The sequence below is a fragment of the Apodemus sylvaticus genome, chromosome 3, assembly GCF_947179515.1.
Source record: "Apodemus sylvaticus chromosome 3, mApoSyl1.1, whole genome shotgun sequence".
NCBI classification, from domain to species: Eukaryota; Metazoa; Chordata; class Mammalia; order Rodentia; family Muridae; genus Apodemus; species Apodemus sylvaticus.
Window position 1 is genome coordinate 46,893,403 of NC_067474.1, and position 25,862 is coordinate 46,919,264.

General features: G+C 43.3%; 1 protein-coding gene across 2 annotated transcripts; it reads left to right on the plus strand.

Moving 5' to 3' along the window:
• The first annotated feature begins 2,230 nt into the window (after positions 1-2,230).
• Srsf12 (serine and arginine rich splicing factor 12) lies at positions 2,231-25,825 on the plus strand. Of its 2 annotated transcripts, none has more exons than XM_052176215.1 (5): positions 2,231-2,295; positions 16,752-16,856; positions 18,813-18,916; positions 19,069-19,210; positions 23,921-25,825. In XM_052176215.1, exons 1-5 carry the CDS (start codon positions 2,231-2,233, stop codon positions 24,288-24,290), a joined length of 786 nt encoding a protein of 261 aa, XP_052032175.1. In that variant the 3' UTR covers positions 24,291-25,825. The 2 variants fall into 2 exon arrangements, with proteins under 2 accessions (XP_052032175.1, XP_052032176.1); XM_052176216.1 differs by having other exon boundaries at positions 23,981-25,825.
• The last annotated feature ends 37 nt before the right edge of the window (positions 25,826-25,862 follow it).

Consider the following 25,862-nt stretch of genomic DNA (forward strand, 5'->3'; position numbering starts at 1 on the left):
TTACTGTAACTGCAAGCCTACCTGGGGCTACAACCAAGAGTAGTAAACCAGCCAATGCTACAAAATGAGACCCTGTCTCTAAGGGGAGAAAATGTAAAAATAAATAAACAAATAAACAAATAAATAAATAAATAAATAAAATTAAAGTATCTCAATGAGAAAAGATGCAAGGGTATCTTAAAATACTTTTAAGATAGAGGTCCTGTTTTGGGGAGAAAAATAAGAATCATGAGATAGAACAAAAACTTTCAGCAGATCTCGCTAGCCACGCTGTCACACTAGGCTAACTTTTTATTCTTTTAATTTAAAATGTTTCTAGTTTAAGGAAGAGGGGGAGGGAAGGGAGTCACGCTTGTGTGACATGTGCCGGAAGAAACTGCACGGTGACTTCCACTCCACAACTCCACAAGTATGTCTTCTCCCCAAGTGGAGAGACCAGAGACAGATTCTGAGGGCCTCCATGGGGGAAGGAGAGAACAGACTCCAACAGTTGTTCTCTTTGCTTCACATGTCCAAAGGGGTGCACTCATGCCACATGCACACACAGGCACAAACCACTAACCTGTAATTACAATATTAAAAAAGAAAGCAGAGGCATTCTCCCTCACTAAAACTGAAGATTTGGACCTCTCCATTTCTCCAGGGATTGCTGGCCAGTGGGCTTCTAGGATTCACCTGTCTCTGACCTCGCAATGCTGGGGTCACAGGTGTGTGGCTATGCCCAAGACTTACACATGGGTGCTGGGTACAGTGACTCAGGGACTCATGTTTGCACTGAAAGCACTCTTAAATACTGAGCCTTCTTCCCAGCCACTAGGCTCTTCACACGCCTCTGAACTCTGTGTAGTATCACCTGATGCTTTGAAGAAATGAGTCAAAAACCAGTACTTTTGGTTATAAAGCCTAGAACTTTGGATAAATATGATTTTTTTTAAATCTAGGACATGGAGGGCTTTTAGTCTGGACCCTTAGGAGTACCAGAAAAAAAAAATTCGAAGAGCAATAGTACATAGCTATATTAGTCACTGAACGTAGTTAAGACACTGGCCAAACTTAATGCAGTATTCCTCCCCCCCCCCAACTATTGTTTGCCTGCGGGTATGCATGTGCACTGCTTGTGTGTCTTGCAGCCCACAGAGGCCAGAAGAGGGTGTTGGACACCCTGGAACTGTAAGCCACCACGTGGACGCTGGGAAAGGAACCTTGGTCCACTGCAAGAACAGCCAGCGCTCTTGACTGCTGAGCCTTCGCTCCAGCCCCCACCTCGAACCTACCCCGGGTGTAATATTATTTAGTCACCTGCACTTGAAAATGTTCCTGCCTCGGGCCTTAGACAGAAAGCTGTTATACTAAAGGAAGTACTTAGCTGCTTCTAAACAGATCTGGAAATTTTAATTGTAGATGATCTATGTATGCACTATCAGTAATGACAGGTCTCACTTAGTTGGCTGACCTCCAGCTCCTCTATAGTAGATAACCTTTGATCTTCCTGGCATCACTCCCCAGTCCCCAGACGCTCTGGGATTACAGGTTCTGCCACAGTCTCTGCTCGGGTACTGGAACAGCGCACATCCTGCAGGCTAGACAACCACTCTTCCATTGAGCTACACCCCCAGTCTTTTTAAAGATAAATTCCATTAAGCCACCAAATGTGTGGCATTGTTCCAGCAGCCTCACTAACCAATACACAGTACTCTTGATTTTCCTATTATTAAACCCAAGCTGATGTGGAGCCCACTACAAAAGGAATTCTAGGCCTGAGCAAACTAGTAAGCAAACAAAAGACCCCAGCCTACTCTCCTGTCTGGGTTTCTTTGATGCTTACCCTCAAAGGCCTCAAGGCCTTTATGCCTAAGCTGCAGTACTGCAGCAGTTCTTCCCCTACACCCGTGTTCAGTCGTTCTTCCCTGAGCCTAGAGTTAATCTCTTTAGGGGGAAAGCTATGGCTAAGCTTGCATGGCCACAAGTGGCGCCCTGACCCTGCACATGGCTCTTTCGAAGCCCTGTCATGAGATCGTTTCTGGGGCTGTTTGGGAGAGGCACGTCTCCCTAGGAGCACCTAGCTGGCCTGCAGCGGTGGGGATCGGATCTATTCCCTAGAGGCCCGGGCAGTGGCCAGGTCTGTGCTCGCGCGGCCGCGCAGGCCCCGCGCCCCCCGCCCGCGTCTGCGGCTGCGCGGCCGGCCCGGGAGGGGGCGCGGCGGGCGGCTGGGAGCGGGGCCGCGAGCGGCATGTCTCGCTACACCAGGCCCCCCAACACCTCCCTGTTCGTCAGGAACGTCGCAGACGCCACCAGGTGAGAAAGGACGGGACCCCGCGGGTGTACCGGCCGGGGCGCCGGGTTGTCAGGGTGAGGGCTGGGCAGTGGGGGGCTGTCTGGATATCGATGCCGCCCGGGTGCCCTGGGTGCCGAGATGCAGGCTGTCGGGGTGCCATCCGGGTGTCGGGGTACCGGTCTTGTGTTGGGGTGCTGGGGCCGGGTGTTGGGAATGCTGGCCAGGTGTCATAGGGGTGTCACTGCGGGCTGTTGGGGTGTGTGGGTTTGGGGGTGCGGGTCAGGTGTTGGGGTGCGGTCGTGATATCAAAGTGTTGGCCGGGTGTCAAGGTGCGGGCTGCGTGGCTCGGCCGTGCTGGCAGTGCTGGCCCTGGCTCTGGTGTCCCTGCACGCTGCAGGCGCCGCCCACTAACCTTCCGGAGGAACTGGGGCTGTCTCCTCCTCAGGATGCGCACCTTAGGCCTTGCAATTTCCTCTGCACTGTTCAGACATTGCTTGTGGCCCAAATTTAATATACACAAGACCAGTCAGTTCGATTTATATGGTTTTCTTTGAGTCCTGGGAACAGTCTTAGGGTTCACCATGGTTAAGGAGTCAATTTCAAGGCTGGAAGTCTTTATTTCCTCCATCCCTCTTTGAAAATTCTGTCCAGATGGTTGCCAGGCATTAATCTGAAGAACCCACCCCCCCACCTTTTGTTTCATATAGCACGTTTTCCTTTAATAGAAGCCAGAGAGAATGGGAGGCGTGACATTAATAGACACCTTAATTTTCATCGGAATTTCTTAACCCCCCCTTCTAGTTCTGCGATCTTGTCCACCTAAGGAAAAGTTAAAGTTCAAGGGTTTTAAGGAGTTACCTGGACCTAAACAGGCACAAATGTACGCAGCTCCATCACTTGCTAGTTATCTGGAGTAATCATAATGTATGTTTTGTTTTGAGAGAGAGAGTGTGTATCTAGTCCAGGCTGGCTTCAAATTCCCTACACAGGCAAATGACCTTGAACTTCTGACCCTGTTACCTTCACCTCCCTCCCGAGTTCTGGGATTACAGGTGAGCCCCACCGCCAAGCTGATGATTTACTTTTAGGAGAACTAAGTACTTTAAATGTAATCACTGTAAATATATGTCACCAGTATAGATTGTGAATTAATAGAATTTTAAAAGATGCCTGGGTTTTAAGGTTCTTCTCTTAGCCTGTTTATCAAGACATTATTACATAGGAAGCAAAATTAATATTTGGGTACATTAAAAAAAATCAGTTAAACAACTTAAACAGTAAGCACAAGGTCTTTCGTGGCATGTTTACAAAAGAAACCCTAGAGATTCCCAACTCCAGTGGCCACAAGAGTGAGGCAGAGCAATACGGACAGTGGGGGTTCCAGCTTGTCAGACATAATAGAAGGGTGCGGCTGTGGCAGATGAGGTGTGCCGTCCAATGGGAAGCCAGGCTGCCACTCTTTTCAGTTCTACAGACTCAAACCCAGAGACTGTACATTCTGGGCTCCCTACAGAGCTGCAGCTACTGGGACATCGGCTCGATTTTGTAGCCTAACCAGGACTTGGCTTTTCTCTCTTCCTCCTTCAGCCTCCCCCATAGCTGCGATGATGAGCACATTCCACACCCACCAACCCCTGCCGCAACCTGCCTCAACTTACTTTCTTTTTTTTTTTTTTTAATTTTTATTTATTAATATGTAAGTACACTGTAGCTGACTTCAGACACACCTGAAGAGGGCGTCAGATCTCATTACGTACGAATGGTTGTGAGTCGCCATGTGTTTGCTGGGATTTGAACTTAGGACCTTCAGAAGAGCAGTCGGTGCTCTTAACACTGAGCCGTCTATCCAGCCCCTCAACTTACTTTCAAGAGAAGTCAAAAACCTGGATTTTCATGTACATTGAACGAATTTTAAAACATTAGCATGACTAGTTACGTAAGAGGCCAGCACGGTGTCTTCATGGGTAAAGATACAGGCCTGAGGGTCTGAGTTCTATCCCTGGGACCTACATGGTGGAAGAAGAGAATAACTCCCTCAGGTTGTCCTCTGACCTCACATAAGCCACATCCACACACACCATAACTAAATAAAGATGTATTAAGTTGGATAATGTGAATTTCCATTTTTGTAGATCTAGAAACTATAAAATATTGGCTGTTTCATAGTTTTCAGATGTTCAAACATTATGCATACTAAAAACATATCTGAGCATGTCGCTCAGTAGCAGATTGCTCTCCTTAAATGCAGGAGGCCTTGGCTTCCATAAAGTGAAACAAACAAATAAGAATGTGTCTTCGTGTGACTACCAACCTTGGGTCCAGGTAGTCCTCCACCAAGTGCAGAGACTGATAACTGAGAGTTTCTAATTCTATTTTCTGTTCTTTTGTCACTTTTTAGCTTGCCACTGGAGAGGTAATCAGAACTGAGACTACCTTGTATTAAGAGAATAATAGTTCCTAGAATTTATTAATAGTCACTGTGTGACAGGTCCTTTGTGAAGACCTTTGAATAAGCCAGGGAAGTGGTTCAGCAGGCTCAAATACTGTGGCCAAGCCGGACAACCTCAGCTTAATCCCTAAGGTAAAGAAGGCAGTAGAGTCCTTCATGTTGTCCTTGGAGCTCCACATGGGCATGTGACACGTGTGTACACACACACACACACACACAGAGACACACATGCATAAAATAAATGTAATTTTTAAAAACGTTGCATGTATTACCTTACTTAGTTTTTGACATCCTGTATGTCTTAGTTAGGGTTATCATTGCTGTAATAAAACACCATGACCAAAACAACTTGGGGAGGAAGGGTTTGTTTGGCTTATGCTTTCACACCACAGTCCATCATTGAAGGAAGTCAGGACAGGAACTCAAGCAGGGTGGGAACCTGGAGGCAGGAGCTGATGCAGAGGCTGTGGAGGGGTGCTGCTTACTGGCTTGCTCCACATGGCTTGCTCAGCCTGCTTTCTTATAGAACCCAGGACCACAGCCCAGGGGTGCCCTATCCACAATGGACTGGGCCCCCTCCCACATCAATCAGTGGTTGATTAAAATAAATGCCCTACAGCTTACCCACAGCCTGATCTTATTTTCTCAGTTGAGGTTCCCTCCTTTCTACTGGCTCTAGCTTGTCAACATAAAGCTAACCAATACACTGTATGTACATTTGAATTTTATTTCAGTTTTTGGAGATAGAATGCCGTCATGCGGTGTAGGCTACACTTAAACTCATGGCCATCCGTCAGCTGTAGTCTCCTGAGACTATATATGGTGTGAGTTTGTTCGCTTGCTTGTTTTCAAAAAAGGAGTCATGGAGCCTGGGTCTGCCTGGGACACTCTATATAGATAAGGATAATATTGAACTCCTGATCCTTCTGTCCTTCCTGAGTAGTGGAATGACACCCTCTGCCACTTAACCCAGTTTAGAATCTGTGTGTTCTTTATTAACCCCATTTACAGATATGAAACTAAGGCTTATGGGGTTGTTCTAGTTAGGATTTCCTTTGCTGTGAAGAGACACTGTGACCAAGGCAACTCTTATAAGAACATTAAATTGGGGCTGGCTTTACTGGTTCTGAGGTCCAGTCCATTATCGTCAAGGCAGGAAGCATGGCAGCGCCTAGGCAAGCATGGCACTTGAGGAGCTGAAAGATGTTCTGAAAGCAAACAGAAGACTGTCTTCCAGTGAGCTAGAAGGAGGGTCTCAAAGACCACCTCGACAGTGACACACTTCCTCCAAGAAGGCCACACCTACTTCAACAAGGCCACACCTTCTAATAGTGCTACTACCTGGGCCAAGCATTTTATAAACCACCACAGTAAGTAGCTTACCTAAAATTGTATAGGAGGTGAATGGTGTTGTAGCAGAACCGTCATAGAAAACCTGTATCAACAATTATATGTACAATGTTTATCTAAGTTAATTAACAATGTTACTTTGACAGTTTTGTTAGCTTTGAAATATCAGTATACCTATGAAGAAAATAATTATACATATAATATGATTTAAATGTAATATGATTTAAATTATACATATACATGTATATACATATGCACATATACATATGACTATATAATGACACTGGAAGCAGAGTGGAGGTCCATCCCAGCACTTGGGAAACAGTAGGATCCAGAGTTCAGTCCCATCTGGGCCACATGAGGCCCTGTCTTTTTTTTTTTTTTTTTTTGCTTGTTTGTTTTTTGTAGTTGGGGAGTGTGAGGGTAAGGCAGGGTCTTATTATAGATCCCCGATTGTTCTTATAGACACATGAAACCACACCTTTAAATATCTTGTCTCAAAATGAAAGAAAGAAGATAGGAGAAAGAGAAGAAAAATAAAATGAGATTGTAAAGAATTGTGTTTGGCTGGTTTTCTTTCTTCATATGTTTTTTTAAGTGTGTGTGTATGGGGGTCAGGTGTGTATGTATGGGGGTTGGGTATGTATATATAGCTAGGGGTAGGGGTCAGGGGTCTTCCTCTACTATTCTCTACCTTGTTTTTAAAGACAGGGTTTCTTACTGAACCCAAAGCTCACTAGTTCAGCTAGACTATCTGTTCAGCAAGCCCAGGGGTCCCATGTCCTGGAGCAGGACTATTTTGTTTATTGTCCTATTGCTATGAAGAAAAACAATGACCAGTGCATCTTATAAAAGAAAGCATTTAATTGGGAGCTTGTTTACAGTTTCAGAGGCTGGCTCATGATTATCTTCGTGGGGAGCATGGCAGCAGGCAGGGTGCTGAAGCAGTAGCCGAGAGCTCACATCCTGACCCACAGCACCAGGCACAGAGAGTGAGACTTGGCCTGGTGTGGGCTTAGGAAAACCCAAAGCTCACCCCCAGGGGCACACTTCCTCCAACAAAGCCTTGCCTCCTAACTCTTACTCAACAGCCCACCAAATGGGAACTAAGCATTCAAATATAGAAGCCTATGGGAGCCATTCTCGTTCAATTACAACGAGACCTTTATCCAACTTGTAAAAACATAGTTGGCTACATCTGTAACATTTCTGCCATGCCTTACCTCTGGGTGTACTGTTGCAGCCAGGTTGGTTCTAGAGCGTAACTAATGGCATGGCAGTGGCCTGTAATGCTTTATGTATGGGGTGGGTGTTTGGACTGTGAGATCCCATTGGCCAGTAACTCAGAAAGGGGTAACCTATTCTTGGTAGTGAGGGTTTTATTTAGTAGTTTATGGTGTCTGCTTGGCATATCTCCTCCCCTGTTATAGGGTAAATCCACTTAAACTCCTTTTGTGGATGTATACATTTTAGGAAATCCTACTGTAGCAGGTAGGTTTTCATGCCGCTTTGTCAGACAGCCTTTGGTGTTACTTATCCCCCCTCAGATTCTCTCCTGCCCCTGCCCCTCCCTTTCCCATCTAATCCTTCCTGGTCCATTTCCCCCTTTATTCCTTTATAAAATGATATTCTATTTCCCTTCCTTAAAATTCCCCTCGTCCCCCGCAGCCCCTGACTAATTGCATAGCCTCTGTTGGAATTCCAAGTGACTTACACATATCTAAAAATTCAAAGCTAATATCCATGTATGAGAGAAAACATTTAATGCTTACTTTCTGAGTCTGGATTACCTCACTCAGGATGATTGTTTCCCAGTTCATTTGTTTATGGGCAAATTGCTTTTATCTTTTTTTCTCTTGTTGAAAATACATTTCTTCACATTAATACATTCTGATTATGGTTTTCCCCTTCTCTATTCCTTCCAGCTCCTGCCTACCTTTTCCCCCATCCAGATCCATCCTTTATCTGTCTCTCACTGGAAAACAGATAGGCTTCTTTTCTTTTTTTGTTTTTGTTTTGTTTTTTGGATTTGGTTTTTCGAGACAGCGTTTCTCTGTATAGCCCTGGCTATCCTGGAACTCACTCTGTAGACCAGGCTGGCCTCGAACTCAGAACTCTGCCTGCCTCTGCCTCCCAGAGTGCTGGGATTACAGGCGTGCACCACCACCACCGGCTACAGATAGGTTTCTTACTAACAAGTGTAATAATAAAATCTCCTCTGCCTCTGGCTGTGCTCCCCCATATATCTGCCATAAACCTTCTCCTCCATCACACCTAGGAGCAGTCCTGTTTCTTTCCTTTCTATTTCTTTTTTTCATTCAGATGGAACCCGTTCCTGGTTTTAGAAGCTTCGTTTGGTGACAAGAGATGTCCAGCTGGAGCTCTGTCTCCATCAGTATTTGGCAGTTTCATTTAGATCTTCTTCCTCTCCCTCTCCCTCTCCCTCTCCCTCTCCCTCTCCCTCTCCCTCTCCCTCTCCCTCTCCCTCTCCCTCTCCCTCTACCTCTCCCTCTCCCTCTCTCTCTCTCTCCCTCTCTCCCTCTCTCTCTCTCTCTCTCTCTCTCTCTCTCTCTCTCTCTGTGTGTGTGTGTGTTAGAAGACTCTTCTGGTTTTATTTTTCTTAACGGCCAAATGATATTCATTATCCTTTCCTCGGTAAATGGACATCTAGGCTGCTTGCACTTCCTGGCCACTGTGACTAGAGCAGCACTGGACATGGGTCCTCTGTTATCTCCATAGTAGGATGCAGTCTTTTGTCTCTATGCCCAAGAGTGGTGCAGCTAGATGTTGAGACAGATCAATTCTCAGCTGCTTGACGAACCCCCACTGATCTCCACAGTGGCTGCGACAGTTTGCACTCCAGTCAGCCGTGACTAAGAGTTCCCCTTCCTCTGACTCCTCGCCAGCGTCTGCTGTCATTTTTTTTTTTCAATCTTAGCCGTTCTGACTGGTGTAACATAAAACCTCAGAGCCATTCTAATTTGCACTTCCCTGATGGCTAAGGGTGTTGAACATCTCTTAAACTGTTGCTCAGTAGTCTGTGTTTCATCTCTCAGCCACCCTCTGTTTAGTTCTGTACCCCAATTTTTAATTGGGTTATTTGTTTTCTTGATAGGTAGGGTTTTTTAGTTCTTTGCAAATCATAGATATTAACCATCTCTTAGATATGCGATTGGTAAATCTTTTTTTCCGTTTTGTTGGCTGCCTCTTCACTGGAATGATGGTGTCCTGTGCTGTACAGAAGCTTTTCTGTGTAATGAGGTCTCATTTGTCAGTAGTTGGGTCCTGTCCAGAAAGGCTCCTCCTGTGCCTATAAGATCAACCATATTGCAACTTTTTCCTCTAAAAGACTCAGGGTATCAGCTCTCTTGTTGAGACCCTTGATCTTTGAGTTGAGTTTTGTCTGCAAACTAGAGATCTAGTATCATTCTTCTACATGCAGTGAATCCAGTTTGACCAGGACCATTTGTTGAAGATATTGTCTTTATTTTCGTGTGTGTGTGTGTGTGTGTGTGTGTGTGTGTGTGTATGTTTGGCCTCTTTGTCAAAAATCAGGTATTTATAGTTAGGTGGGCTTAATATCTGAGTCCTCAATTCTGTTTATCTCCCTTGATGCCAATACCACACTACTTTTATTTCTATAGCTGTACAGTAAAAATTAAAATCAGAAATGGTGATGCAGTCGGGAGTTCTTTTATTGTTAAAGGTTGCTTTAGGAGTTTGGAGAAATGGCTTGGCATTTAAGAGTATAGTTACTCTTCCAGAAGACCCAAGTTCAATTCCTAGTACCCACTGACTGTTCACAAACATCTATAAGTACAGTTCTAGGAGATCCAATGCCCTCTTCTGACCTCTGCTGTCACCAGGGATGCACACGGCACACAGACAACATGCAGGTATAACATCCATACACATAAAATAATAATTTTAAAAAATGTTATAGGTTGCTCTAGTTTTTACAGATTTCCATATGAAGTTTGATACATGTTGTTCAGTCCTGTGAGGAATTGTGCTGGGATTGTGTGACTATGTAGATGGCTTTTGATAGGATAGCCATCTTACAATATTAATTTACCAATTTATAAACATAGAAGATATTTTCTCATAGTATCTTCTTCAATTTCTTAAAGTTTTAAAGTATTTCACTTCCTTAGATTTATCTGAGGATTTCTTTTAAGTTTTTGTTTTTATTTTATGTGTACAAGTGTTTTGCCTACATGTATGTCTGTGCACTGTGTGCATGCCTGGTGCCCAAGGAGATCAAAAGAGGGCATCAGATCCCCTGGAACTGAAGTCATGGACAATTGTGAGCTGCCACGTGGACCCGAGAATGAACCAAGGACCTCTATTAAAACAAGTGACCTTGACCCCTTCCCTGTCTCTCCAGCCCTCCCAAGACATTTTCCTTTATTTCCTATTTCCTTTATTTCTCCGTCAGTGTATTTGTTTGTAATAGGAAGGCTGCTGGTTTTCATGCAGTTTTGTACCCTGCTCCTTCACTAGATGTATTAGCTGTAGAAGGTTCCTGTGGATTATACTTAGGGTCCTTTATTTATAAAATTATTGGTAAAAAGGATATTTTGACTTCTTCCTTTTGTATTTGTATCCTGTTTATCATCTTCGTTTGCCTCAGAACAGTAATGGAGAGAGAATATAAGCTTACCTTGGTCCTGATTTTAGTGGAAATGCTTTGACTTTGAGTGTTGCTTGTGGCTTTTTCTAAACTTTATCATTACATTGTTAATATGTGAGCACTCCATCTTCTGGATGTAGGCACCTAATGTGATACACCTTCCTCTTAGGAAGACCTTCACTGTCTACAGATGCTGTATTATTTGCTTTCACTTAATTCTAGGAAGTTGTTTATTTCCTTGATTTCTCCCTTGACCCAGTTTTCATTAAGTAGTGTGTTGTTTAGTTTCCATGAGTTTGTGTCCTTTCTGCCATTCCTATTATTGTTGATATACTACAGCCTATTCTTTGGTGGGTTGATTGGACGGGGGATGTTATTTCAGTTTCCCTATAGTTGTTGAGACCTTGCCTTGTATCCTAATATGTGGTCAGTTTTGGAGAAATTTCCATGGGCTGCTGAGAAGAATGTGCATTCTTTAGTGTTTGGGTGAGTGTGCTGTAGATTATGCTAGATCTATTTACTCTGTGATGCCTTTAACTACAGAGTGTCTCCTTTTAGTTTTTGTCTAGATGGACTGTCTTTTGGTGACACTTGGGTACTAAAGTCACCCACTATTGCTGTGTGAGGGTCAGTATGTGACTTTAGACCTAATTTATGAAGCAGATTGCAGTGCATTTGGTACCTATATATTTAGGATTGGAATATTTGTTGGCAGATTTTCCTTGAGTGAACATAGAGTACCCCTCATTACCTCTTCTGACTAATTTTGGTTTGAAGTCAATTTGGTCAGATATTAAAATATCTGCACTTGGTTGCTTCTTGGTCCCCTCTACTTGTGAATATCTTTTATCCTTTTACCATAAGGTGGTATCTGTTCTAGTTGGTGTGGTGTTTTTGGAGGTAGTACAAAGATGGATCATGTTAGTTTGTAACCTTTTACTGGAAAACTGAGAACATTAACATTGAGAACTGTTATTGAGCAATGTTTATTAATTCTTGTTATCATGGTGCTGTTTTCTTAGACTTCTTAGATTTCGTGCCTTCTTGGGAGCGTTCGATCGTCTTTTCATGCTAAAGCATTCCTTCTGTTATCCTTTGTAGAGCGGGTTTACCTCTAGATTTAAGGTAAATGCCTCAAATCTGTTTTTATCGTGAAATAGTTTTCTTTCTCCATTAAGTACAACTCATGTTTTGCTGAGTTTAGAGGGCTGGGTCTTTCAGACCTTGTAGAGCATCAGTTCAGGGCCTTCTTGATTTTGTGGTCTCCATGGAATAGTCAAGTGCTGGTGGCTAGCGAGATGGTTCAGCAGTTAAGAGTTCTCGATGCTTTTCCAGATGGCCTGCGTTCAATTCCCAGCATCCATGTGACGGCTCACAGTTGTCTCTAACTCCACTTTCAGGGGATCTGAAGCCCTCTGCTGGCTTCACTGAGAACTAGACACACAAGCAACGCACCTACAGGCAAAACACTTCTACACAGAAAGTCAAAGTAAATTAAAAAAAAAAAAAATCCCTCCGGAGGCAGAGGCAGGTGGGTCTCTCTGAGTTCAAGGCCATCCTGGTCTACAAACTGAGATCCAGGACAGCCAGGATGACTAAGCAAAGAAACCCTGTCTCCAACAAACAAACAAACAAGCGGAAAGAGAAAATCTTAAAAACGTACTGTAATTCTGATGTAATTCTTTATATGTGACTTGATCTTTCTCTCTTGAAGCTGTTGGTGCCCCCTTTAAAAACCCTTTACATTTAGTGTTTTAATTATTATATGTTGAGGGGAGGGTCTTATCTGATCCTATTTGGCGTTCTGTATGCTTCTTGTACCTAGATAGGCCCCTCCTTTTTTAGATTGAGGAGGTTTTCATCTGTGGTTTCATGGAAAATACTTCCTGAGCCCTTGACCTGCTTTCTCCCCCCTCTTTTACATCTGCACTTTGTAGGTTTGGTCTTTCCATAGTGTCCCAGATTTCCTGGGTATTGTGCTCTTAGTTGGTTTGTTTTAGATTTAGTGTTTTCTTGGCTGAGCAATCCGTTTCTTTACCTTCTCTTCTGCTTGATCAAATCTCTTGGTGATATTTTTCTGTTCGACTTCTTGAGATTTTTTTTTTTTTTTTACTTATTTTCTTTGGCCTTTCTTCAAAGATTTTTTTCTCCCTATTAGCTTCTGTTTCATATCTGGAATTGTGCTTATTTTTTCCAACTAGTCTCTTTTTTTCTTTTTTAAGACTAATTTACTTGTTTTATGTAAGTACACTGTAGCTGTCTTCAGACACACCAGAAGAGGGCATTGGATCCCATTACAGATGGCTGTGAGCCACCATGTGGTTGCTGGGAATTGAACTCAGGACCTCTGGAAGAGCAGTCAGTGCTCTTAACCACTGAACCACCTCTCCAGCCCCTATATATAATCTTTTGAGTACCTCAAACATATTTATAACTGCCATGTAAGTCCTTATCTTATGGACAAGCTAAGTGCCTTTCCTCAGTGAACACTGCAGTGGGGTGCTGGCTTCTGGAGGAGACGTGCTGTCATGGCTGACGTGCTGTCATGGCTGACGTGCTGTCCGTGGTGTCGGTGCTTTGCACCGGGATGGAGGCATGCAGGGGAAGGTTGTTTGTGGTGTTTCTTGGCATGCATCTCTGGTCTCACTTTTGTAGAGCAGGTGTTTGGAACCTGGCTTGCTGTCACCACACCTTGTAGAGCAGCTGAACAAGGCTTGGTTTTTAGACTTGGGGCCACTCTAGGTTTCACGGTGGCGATCCCCATGGTCTGTGGGAGAGCATCGGGCGAGATACACAGGTACACAGGAGCCATATTTTTTTTAGAAGACCCATTTCTTCTGAGTTATTGAATGAAGAAAGGAAAAGGACATTGTCACGCTAATAGAGGATTTGAGAAGACAGCCAAACGACATTAAATAAAGTGTGCCATAAAATAGGCACTGCCTGGGGCATAGAGTGATGCCTAGTAATGTCAGATCGATCTTTATGTCAGTACAGAAGCCGCTAGCCTTAGTTACTGATAGACTGGGCTATCAAGATGGCGCGTCAGAAAAAGGCACTCGGATCCAACCGTGAAAGAGGAGAACTAACTCTTTTTTTTTTTTTTTTTCCATTTTCGAGACAGGGTTTCTCTGTGTAGCCCTGGCCATCCTAGAACACTCTCTGTAGACCAGGCTTGCCTCAAAATCAGAAATCCACCTGCCTCTGCCTCCCAAGTGCTGGGATTAAAGGTATGCAGCCACTACTGTCTGGTGTGAACTAACTCTTTTTTTTTTTTCAAGACTAATTTTTTAAAAGATTTATTTATTTATTTTCTGTATATGAGTACCCTGTAGCTGTACAGATGGTTGTGAGCCATCATGTAGTTGCTGGGAATTGAACTCAGGACCTCTGCTCGCTCCAGCGCAAAGATTTATTATTATATGTAAGTACACTGTAGCTGTCTTCAGACACCCCAGAAGAGGGTGTCAGATCTCATTATGGATGGTTGTGAGCCACCATGTGGTTGTTGGGATTTGAACTCAGGACCTTCAGAAGAGGAGCTGGTGCTCTTAACCGCTCTTAACCACCGAGCCATGTCTCCAGCACCCCCCCCCCCCCAACTAACTGTTAAAAGCTGTCTACTGACCTCCACATGATGCCTTGGCAGGTGCATGCCCAGATTCACAAACTCACATCATATACACAAACATCCAATAATATTAAATTAAAATTGTCAAATTTAATTAAAAATCAGACATACTATTGTGTAGTCTTAAGAGAAATTGGTTAATAGCGCTCGCATACCCCCAGGCTTTCTGAATGCTGCCTTATATCTCACTCCTTGTCCCTGCGCCAGGAAGCATGTCCGTCCGTCTGTTCGTCCGTCCATCTCTCTGTCTTTCGCCAAGCTCTTTTCTAATGTCTAACTCCTGTTACTGACAGCAGCCTCCTTCCGTTTGCTGGAGGCGGAGCAGACCTTTGAGCCTTCCTCTGCTGCGCTGTTCTGATACACTCTTCTTTCTTCTGAGCCGTGCTTTGACCTGTGAGCTCCCTGAGGCTGTATGCTACAGAGATTAATAAGAGACTAGTGATTGATCCCATCGCCATCACTTGCTAGCTCAGTGACCTCACAGACAGAATAATCTGTCTACAAGCAACCACAGAGTTAGATTAAATCGGCTGCAGATGAGCACTCCTTGTGTGTATGACTGCCGCCCAGCCCTGCTAAACTTGTTGCACTTCAGCTAAATTGTAGCTCTGCAAAGACAGATGCTGCTATTGTCGGGTACAAAGGAAACTCCAAAGGCAGTCTAAATAAGCATCTGGAAACCAGTGGGTTCCCCACCCCAAAAAATTCCCTCCAGCTCACAGCCCCCCCACCACCAACAGCTACCCATTCTCCCTATAACCCTGCTATCCTATCTATGTGCTCTCTCTCTCTCTCTCTCTCTCTCTCTCTCTCTCTCTCTCTCGCTCTCTTTCTCTCTCTCCTATCTTTTCTTTAGGTAAAGTCCCATGCTATAATGGTAGAAGATATACTGGAGGCTCAAAATACCATCAAATATAAGAATAAAGTAGTTACTTTGCTTTTGGTTATATGGAGAAACACATTTTTCTTTTGTTAGAGACTAAGAAATAATTTTGAGACTCCTGTAGATTCTAATCCTTCCTTTCTGAAAACAAAATTAGAATAAGCATGAAGTTATAGAGAGGCAAGTGAGTGTGTTCTTAAATGAAACCATCAAGTCTTGTGATAGAAGTAACTTTTAAAGGTAGAATGCACTGGGTCAGGCTTTTTGAGCTTGAGCAAATTTAACAACCACCTGGAGTGTCTATAAAAAGTATGGACTCCCAGGTCACTAATCCAAACTCCCTGAACCAGGGTCTCCAAGATCAAGAGGACTGAGAGTGGTCTTGTTTTGATGTTCTTTTCCTTTCAAAACTGCATATGAAGTAGGCACGAGGTACAACCTGCAATCCTAGCACTTGGAGGGCTGAGGCTGAACTGTGAGTTCGATGCTAACCTGGTCTACATAGCTAGACTTAGTTCCTGTACTCTACCATACCCCCCAAAAGAAACAAATGTAGATAATTGTTATGAGAGACAGTTTTAGATAAGGGAAGTTTAGATAATACACTTCCTTTTTAATTTTTTAACATTCATTTGTGTGTGTCTCTGTGTTCCTCCTCCTCCTCTTCCTATGACTTGGTGCTTGAAGATTAAAGGACAACTTGTAAAAGATGGTTCTCTCTTTCCACCATGGGATGCAGGTTTTGAACTCAGGTCTTTAGGCTTAGCCTCATGTAGTGACAATTTTAGAATTTTTGTTTCTTTAAAACACACACACACACACACACACACACACACACAGAGAGAGAGAGAGAGAGAGAGAGAGAGAGAGAGAAATATTATAAGAAGATGTTTCCGTTTTAATCCCAGGTATAGAATATGGGAATCCTTCAGACTGTCCACAGCAGCTGACTAGGATTTGCCTCATGCTCTAGCAGGGGCATGATTTTTACGAGCTGCAGATGGCTTCTGCAATTGTGTGACATTTGGAATTCTGGGACTTTTCAGAGGACTCATAAATCCTAGGGCCCTGAGAAGTATGGTGGGATGTGGGCTGTTTGTTGTTGGTCGAAGTTTGTTAAATAGTTGTGCACTATTTAACAAGAATAAGAAGCAATCACATAACCTGATAGCAAAGACCAAATTTATCCCCAGGAACCGGATGTTTCTAATCAACAGGAAGTAGTCTAGCGATAATGTCGCCCCCTTTCTGACACCTGACTTTACTCAGGGATCTCTTCTCTTTCCTCTCTATCCTTTCTTCTCTCTTATCTAGTGTTAGAGGATCGAAGGGTAAGGGGTGAAGAAGAGTGGAAGAGAACCCATCTAGAAGCCGAAGCCCAGTTACAGCCTCATACACCCTCACCCACTGAGCTGAGCCCCTCACTGACCCAGCAATACACTATTTTGGACATTTCAATTGGATTTCTGTAGACAAAGTGTTTATTCCAAATTTTTTATATTTCTTTGCCTTATTTCTATAACACTCCAGGCCCGAGGACTTGCGTCGTGAGTTTGGCCGATATGGGCCCATAGTAGACGTTTATATCCCACTGGACTTCTACAGTCGCCGCCCCCGAGGATTTGCTTATGTTCAATATCCTTCATTTTATGTGTGCACGCAAATACACTACAGACTGGGCTTATATACATGTACTTAGGAACAAATGAGCTCAACATTGTCTAATTAAACATGTTTGTTTCTTTATCTCAGAAAATCTGAGGCAGTCCACAGCACCTGGTGAGCGCCTCCCTAGCTAGCTAAATGTAAGGCAAGCAGTCAAAGCAAAAGGTGCCTGCGTTCAGCAGCAAGGAGTGAAGAGGCCGGGTGGGCACCATGGACGACCCCGAAGAAGGAAGCCTTTATCAAGCAAAGAACAAAGCAATCTTTGAGACCGGCTTTCTTACGCTGATACACAGTTCTGGAGTCAAACCCAAGTCTGATTTTTATTGGATTTATAAAGTCCACTTTACAAGTCCTAATGGGAAAAGATCGAGGTTCAAGAGGTTGTTGCCAGTCTCCTTTTATACGATATGCATTTTTTGAGCTTCCTTGTTTGTTTATTCGCTACTTTAAGAAAACTAGTAAACAGAGCCCAGCATGGTGGCTCATACCTTCAATCCAAACTTATGGAAAGCAGAGGGATCTCTGTGAGTTCAGTGACAGCCTGGTCCACATAAGGAGCGTGGCCAGCCAGAGCTACAAAACAAGACCCTGTCCGAGAGAGAGAGAGAGAGAGAGAGAGAGAGAGAGAGAGAGAGAGAGAGAGCTGGTCAACAGCCTCTTGAAATACCGATATTTACATTTTCACACAGCTACTATCCATTATAGTAAGGCTTGCGGTCAAATGCTTTGGATTACGAAGTTCCGTGGAGCATTTCAAACCAGTGGACGTGATTCCAGATGTTTGCAGATTCTTTTTGAATGAAAAATGAGGACATAACTGTTCCTAGGTATGGTTGAGGACAAGTTTTGTTGTAGATATGATAAGAAAACAGACAACAGGCATCCTCAAGAGTTCAGATTGAAATAGGCCATGGTAGGAGGTGGGGTGGGGTGGGGTGGGGGTGGGGATGGACTAGGAGCCAAGAGGTCAAGAGCATCAAGACAGCATGGAGTCAAAATGGCTGGAATATATAGGGAAGGAAGCCTGGGTAAGGGAAGGGAAGGGACACCAGCCACCTCCGGGACTGATTAGGGTAGGGTGTCCCAGTGGTCAGCCAGGATGACTCTGCAGCAGATCCTTGCAACACTGAGAGACTGGTGTCAGCAGCCTCCACTTTGATATGTTAATTAAAAAAAGGACATTTATAATAGGCACCTCAGCCATTTGTCTCCAGTTTCTTTGAGCCCCTAACGGTTAGTTTTCCTGTTTGAAAGGAAACAGCAGGACAGTTTTCCTGTTTGAAGCAGAAGAAAAGATTCCTCTGCTTTCCAAATGTTTGGATTGAAGGTATGAGCCACCATGCTGGGCTCTGTTTACTAGTTTTCTTAAAGTAGCAAATAAACAAACAAGGAAGCTCAAAAAATGCATATTGTATAAAAGGAGACCAGCATACATACATCCCAAGTAGTAACCCACACCTTCCTTAAACGACCAAAGTAGCCTGCCGTCTTACCTTACTTTTACTGTTGAGGTTTTGTTTGAGTCATTTCTCCTAAATTTCATAACTAAAAAATGACAGAGTACTTTTACTTGCAGAATAAAAGCTTCTGCATGCTGATATTTCTAGGGAGAACGTGATGGATCCTTACTCTGAAAAGCAAGAGCAGGCCCTCAAAGTTTATCTTATAATGCTGGCCAATTTGGGATTAATTGTTTTCTCATGCTTCAAATTATTCTGCTACATTGTATCTACTGATTATCTTATATTCACGTTTCTAATCACAAGAGGGTATTGTTTCCATAATAAAATACAAGAGCTTTTTTGGCTATTCATATTAAAGCCACAACTTGGTTTTTCTTGTTGACTTAATTTCACATGTAAATAATATCCCAGAAATGTTTTCATTTCCTGTCTGATGTCCGAAGTGCCCTTAACAACTGGTCATGTTTGAAGATGTTCGGGACGCTGAAGATGCGCTTTACAACCTCAACAGGAAGTGGGTATGTGGCCGGCAAATTGAAATACAGTTTGCACAAGGCGACCGAAAAAGTAAGTGTGAGCGACCCAACCGTTAGCCCTTGCCTACCTAGCAGAGTGAGCTTCAGCTGCGAGATCTTTGACTTAGAGTCCTTCAGAAAATGATATGGACCCAGTGGCAGCTACCGCGGGTTTCAGGTAGCGAACTGTTCTTCATATTCCAGCACCAGGCCAAATGAAGTCAAAAGAACGTCACCTGTGCTCCCCCAGCGACCACAGGCGATCCCGAAGCCCCAGCCAGAGGAGATCGCGGAGCCGGAGTTCTTCGTGGGGAAGAGACCGGAGGCGCTCGGACAGCCTGAAGGAGTAAGTACAGAAAGAACCGGTGGGCGACCTCATTTTCTACGGTTTCTGGCAAGCATTTTAAAGAATTACTGCGGACGTGTAGGGGCAGGGTGCTTGGGTGATTTTGTTTACTATGCATAAAGTAACTTTTGCAGAAAGATAAGTTCTTCTCTATCATATATTGTTTTTCCGGACACTGGGCTTGAACTCAGGACTGGGCACATGCTAACAGCACTCTACTCTAACCCTACTATATACCCCTCCCCTTTAAACTTTTTTATCTTTAGACAGGGTCTTGTTATTGTCATTTAGATTGTGTGCATTATAAGAACATGTTCGTTTGTGCACATGTATTCATGTGCATGCATGTGTGTGGTTAGAGGTTCATATCAGGTCTTGATCACTCTGTACCTTAGTGTTTGGTAACAGGGCCTTTCACTTAAACTGAAGCGCTATCATTTAAGCCAGTCTGACTGGCCAGTGACCTGAGCTCTACCATTCTCCAGTCCACCACACCCCTCAGTGCTGGGTTTACAGAAGTACCACTGACCCCTAAAGAATCCAGGCTGGCCTTGAACACAGGATTTAACCCAAGTCAGGCTCAAATTTGAAAAGATCCTTCATCCTCAGCCTCCCAAGTACTGGGATTACAGGCATATACCACCATACCTAGCCCATACATTGTTATTCAATCTGGATTTGTTTGGCTATGTGCCAGTGCCTTTAATTGGTTGTTTTAAGTCTCAGGGGACTATGACTTAACTTTAACTTGTTAAGTAGATGGATACCTTGTAGCTGGTCATACTGGCACACACCCGTAATCCCTGTAATTGGGAGGCAGAAACTGTCTCAGCCTCTTCTCCCCAAAAGAAAAGACTTACACATAAAAAAGATAATATATACCTCCCCGCCCCAAGTGCGGGCTGCACAGTACGCTTCTACCCCCTAAAGAAACACACAAAATAATATATGCTAAACAACCAAGCTTAGGAGTTTTAGATAAGTGAAATTTTCCTAAAGGAACCCAATCATTCAGAATCTCGACTTCTGCAAGGGAGTAAACTTGAAAGAACTGATCTCGTGGTTTATGAAAGGGGGGGGATGGTGAAATTAAATCAATTTGCTTGTCTATTTTGCATTTCAAGACAGGGTTGCTCTGTGAAGCTTTGGGTGTCCTGGAACTTGCTTTGTAGACCAGGTTGGCCTTGAACTCAGAGATCCACGTGCCTCGGCCTTTTATTCTGCAATATATTCTTATAAGTTGATGATGTATTATTATTAAGGACCATTTACACCTGTGCTCATATTATATAGAAAGGAGACAAAAAATAGTACATTTGTTAAGAAAAGACCTTTGCAAGATGTCTATTTTTCTACTTAGGAATTGGTATTTATTTTATTAGAGAATACTAAATCACAGTGGAAATTAGATGGTGATACTATTGAAACAGTCATTGAAACCGAATTGTCCTGCCCAGATTCACTTAAATATTTATGGTTTAGTGCTTTAACTTTTTCATAGGCATGTGGAGTTTTAAAGTGAATTCTGATCTTAAAGAATGATCTGAATAGCTGAATGTGGTGGTGATGAAGAAAAGGTAGAGGGAGAAGGTTCAGGAATTTGAGGTCACCATCAGCAACATGTAGAGTTCAAGACCAGCCAGGGCCACATATGTCCCAGGCTGAAAAATCAAACAAAAAGAAGAAAGGGGGAAAAAAAAGAAAAACACAACAATTATAGAGTCAGGTAGGTGGTTCCCCCACACCATGCCAAAGCCGGGCACGCTGCCTGGTGCCTCAAACCCCAGCACAGAGGACGAAGAGACTGGCACATATCCCTGTAGCTTGCTGGTCAGCCGGCCTAGCCAGTTACTGAGATCTGAATTCAGAGAGAAACCCTGGCTCAAGGAAAAAAGTGGAAAGCCATCGAGTAAGACCCTCAGTGTCTCCATCTGGCCCCATGCACATGAGCCCTATAATCTTAGCTATTCAGGACGATAAGGCAGGAGATCAAGAGTTCAAGGCCTGTCTTGGCAACTTAGTGAGACCCTGTTTAAAAATAAAAGAAACACAAAGAAAAAAAAAGCTGCTGATAAAGATCGGTGGCCAAGTACTTGCCTAGTGTATACAGATCCCTTGTTTCGATCCCCAGTACCACGGAAAAAAAGAAAAGGGAAAATGAAAAACACGTAGGCTGTTACCTTTATTTATTTACCTCACTTATTCACCTTTATTTAGAACGTTTCTTAACCTTTTAGAAGGTTAAAATTTAGAAGCCAGAACCCCGGTTTCTGTCCCTAGCACTGTGTCTTTTAAATTTTAAGTTCAGTGCTTGAATTTTTCAATTGCTGTTCTCTTTTTACTGATCTCTTGGAGTCTTATCCGATGCACTGACAATTTAAAGAAAGTTAATCATCACTGAGCAGTAGACAAAGACACCTGATGTCCTCCATTAGCCTCTGCATGCCAGCACATGAGTGCAACCCCTGCCTCTAACGTCATATTCATATACACATGCACATACATATACACATACACATACATATACATCTCTCCCTCTTCACACACACACACACACACAGAGAGAGAGAGAGAGAGAGAGAGAGAGAGAGAGAGAGAGAGAGAGAGAGAGAGAGAGAGTTAAATATAAAGACAGCCAATCACTTCAGGAGAATAGGAGAATTTGTAGTCATATTTTAGGAATTGGTCTACAATACCATAAGTCCCTGCTGTTTTGGTATCTTTGAACTTTGAGGATTTTAACTCAGGTTCTGCTTATGTTGATTGATTTCTAATGCCTTCAGATTATAAACGCTGTGAGGAAGGCTTTGTTTTTCTCTTGATAGATAGATTTGTAGGCCTGGGTCTTAAGATCATCCTGCTTCAGCCTCTCAGAATGCTGGGACTATAGGCATTCGCTGTCATACCACGTCATAAGCTGCCACTGCTCTTACAAGTATTATTTATGAACTGTAAACAATTTGTTTTTCTGTTCCTATGTATAAGTTTAATTTCTTCTGATTTTTATACTTGTTAACAGCTGTTTAACCCAGCTGGGTGTTGGGTGCATTCCCATAATTCCAGCACTTGAGAGGTTGAACAGAATAATTACAAATTAGACCTGGTCTCAAAAAGACAAGTGTGTGTGTGTGTGTGTGTGTGTGTTGTGTGTGTGTGTGTTGTGTGTGTGTGTGTGTGTGAGAGAGAGAGAGAGAGAGAGAATATGAATGCAAATGCTTAATCTAGTCTAAGTATACAGAACTTTGTGCAGAACTAAGGTGTACAATATAGAATCGTTCTGAACATATGTTCTAGTATAATAGATATTACGTATGTGCTACTTATCTTTGAACCAGAAGCATGAATGATAAAGTTAAAGGTATAGGTTGGTGGTAGGACATTCATCTAGTTAGCACACAGGCCTGGGTTCCAGCCCCAGTGCTGCAAAAAAAAAAAAAAAAAAAAAAAAGGGAAAAAAGTGTCTTGTCATTAATAACTCATTAATTAAAACACGTCCTGCTAATCAGACATCCCATCATATGATAAACATGCACAAGAAGAACTTAGGGAGGAAAGACTGCTCAGCTCCATGAGAGGCTGCACCCATCGCTGTGGGCCTGAGGTGAGGCACACTATCTATCACGCCCGGGGAGTTCATGGTAAGGTCACTCAGTTCATGGCAGACAGTAAGCTGGGAGAGAACAGGTGATAGGAAACAAAAACAAACACAAAGACAGTTCCTTCCTTCTGTCCCTCCTTTCGCTCCTCTTCTTTCTTTTTTTATTTTTTCTTTTTTTTTATAATATTTATTTATCTTATATATGTAAGTACACTGTCGCTGTGTTCAGACACTCCAGAAGAGGGCATCAGATCTCATTATGGATGGTTATGAGGCACCATGTGGTTGCTGGGATTTGAACTCAGGACCTTTGGAAGAGCAGTCAGTTCTCTTAACCACTGAGCTGTCTCTCCAGGCCCCCTTTTTCTTTCTTTTCTTTTTTCTTTCCTTTCTTTCTTTCTTTCTTTCTTTCTTTCTTTCTTTCTTTCTTTCTTTCTTTCTTTCTTTCTTTCTTTCTTTCTTTCTTTCTTTCTTTCTTTCTCAGTTTTCTTTGACAGGGTTTCTCTGTGTAGCCTTTACTGTCCTGGAACTTGCTCTATAGATCAGGCTGGCCTTGAACTCAGAGATCTCTTGCCTCTGCCTCCTGAGCCAGGATTAAAGACATGCACCACCACCAGCCTGATGAAAGAAAGCGCTTTCAAAGCAGCCCAGTGACCCACTTCCTCTAAGAAGGTCTCACCTCCCACCTTTCACCTTCACCTGATAATGCCATATACAATGAGCCCATCAAGGGGTCAATCGACTGGTTAGGTCAAAGCCCTCAGAATCTAGTACCGCCCCTAAGACCCTCAGACTTGAATCTGAGGAGGATTTTTTTTCCATTTTATCAGTATGGGTCTTTTACCTGTGTGTGTGTCATTGACTCAAGTGTGTGCAGGACTTTCAGAGGCCAGAAGGTGCCAGAGTCTCTGGAACTGTGTGACCTACCATGTGGGTGCTAGGATCCTCTGGAAACCCAGATCCTCTGGAAAAACAGCAAATGCCCTGGGGGTATGTTTCACATTCAAACCATAGCACAGGTTTAGTGTCATATAGAGCAAACCGTCAGGGAGTGCTGTCTTAACCCGCTGTTCTGTGTAAAGCTCATGTTCTAATGGTGTGCGTGCTTTCAGGTCTCGTCACAGGCGATCTTCTTACAGTCAGTCTAAATCTCGTTCCAAATCACTACCCAGGCAGTCTACCTCCACGAGGCAGTCAAGAACGCCGAGAAGGAATTCCGGATCTAGAGGACGGTCGAGATCCAAGTCCTTACCCAAGAGGTCCAAGTCGATAGAAAAATCACAGTCACGCTCACCTCAAAGGCAGACTGGCTCCGGAGCGAAATCCAGATCCCACGGACGACACTGTGACTCCATAGCGAGATCCCCGTGCAAGTCTCCCAGAGGGTACGCCAGCTCCGGATCGAAGTCACAGACAGCAAAACATTCCCATTTCCAGTCACACTCCAGGTCTCGGAGTTACCATCATAAAAACAGTTGGTGAAAAGCAGCGTACAGCAGAGCCACAAAGGCCTGCTACAAGTTCTCACACCTCACTGTGGTTGAAGTTCTTCAAGGCCTGTAGAAATGCGACCCGGCATTAGTTACTTCGGGCATGTGGAAGGAATAAAATCACCCTAGCTTTGGTTAATAAATGATTTTATCTCGAATTAAGGGCTCATCCACAACTCACTCACTGTGTGCATTGTCGCCATCGCAGAGCCCGTACCTGGTTCACACGGCAGCGAGGGGTACGTTCCGAAAGAGATTGGTAAAATGGAACCAACACAAAAATTCTACTTAGGTATTCAATATTGTTAATAATATCCTCTACCAAAATATTTTTTATTCTAAAGTACTTTTCACATAAAAAATAATCGTGACTATATGTAATTGAATAGGCCAGACTTAAACCGTTTTGACATCTGTGTCTTTCTTGTGACTTCTGTTTAAGCTTGAACAGAAGTATCCCGGTTGATACCGGTTCAAATTGCAGCATTCTGAAATCTCAAAAGGTAAAATTTATATGGAGATTTCATAGCCGCTTAAAAGATAGCTAAAAGGTGTTTAAAAGATAACTCAAAGAACATTTCATTGTTTTTTAACACAACAGCACAGACCAGTTGACATGAAATTGTTATCCATGTTTGCTTAAACTGCTTATACAAAGCCAGGTGTGGTGGCCCACGCCTGTGACCCCAGTCCTTGGGAGGTGAGGTAGAAGAGGTAAAACCAGCATGGACTGGGCTACATGAGACCCTGTCTAAGGAAACTAAATGAATGCTTTTAAAAAAAAAAAAGTGAAACCATCTTAGAAGTTCTAGATTTTTGAATGGCTTGAGACTATAAAAATCATGGTGTGGGACACTCGGAATCCACAAAAACTCATGTTAAGCCTTACATATTTGAAGTATAGTACATTTTGTATAAATTCATATTTATACCATTATTTCTATATAGCTATTTTCATCTGCATTTTTTTCTTTTTAGAGCTCTAGTTCAATATCCTTATTATATAAAAGTCTTTTAAAAAATAAACACAGTACATTATATCAAGAAGTTCTAGCTAACAAGATGGCCTGGTGGGTAAACCTACTCACCATCCAAACCTGGCAACTGAGAGCTAGCTGGGCAGTCTGAGAACAAACCCTGGAACCTGCAAGGGGCCCGCAGGTTCCCTCTGACTTCTACAATTGTGCTATGGCATGTGTGCACATGCAGACACACACACACACACACACATGCAGACACACACACATACACACACACACACACACACACACACACACACACACACACACACGCATGCACGCACGCACACATGTGCACATTAAATGTATGCAAAACATTTCAGGTCAGAACTACATCTTCAAGCCTGATAGGCAGCATGTGCTTGCCAGCCCAGAAGCACTCGGGAAGCTGAGGCAGGAATTTGAGGCCAGCCTGGGAAATTTTGAGACCCATCACACTTGCACACGTGCGTGCATACATACACACACACAGACTAGAAAGAGAGGGGTGGAAGGAAAGAGAGAAAAGAGAAAGAAAGAAAGAAAGAAAGAAAGAAAGAAAGAAA

Coding starts and splice junctions, on each gene's coding strand:
- Srsf12 (XM_052176215.1), top strand. CDS start 2,231: ATGTCTCGCTACACCAGGCCCCCCAACACCTCCCTGTTCGTCAGGAAC. Junction 2,296..16,751: donor AACGTCGCAGACGCCACCAG/GTGAGAAAGGAC, acceptor ATAACACTCCAG/GCCCGAGGACTTGCGTCGTG. Junction 19,211..23,920: donor CGCTCGGACAGCCTGAAGGA/GTAAGTACAGAA, acceptor GCGTGCTTTCAG/GTCTCGTCACAGGCGATCTT.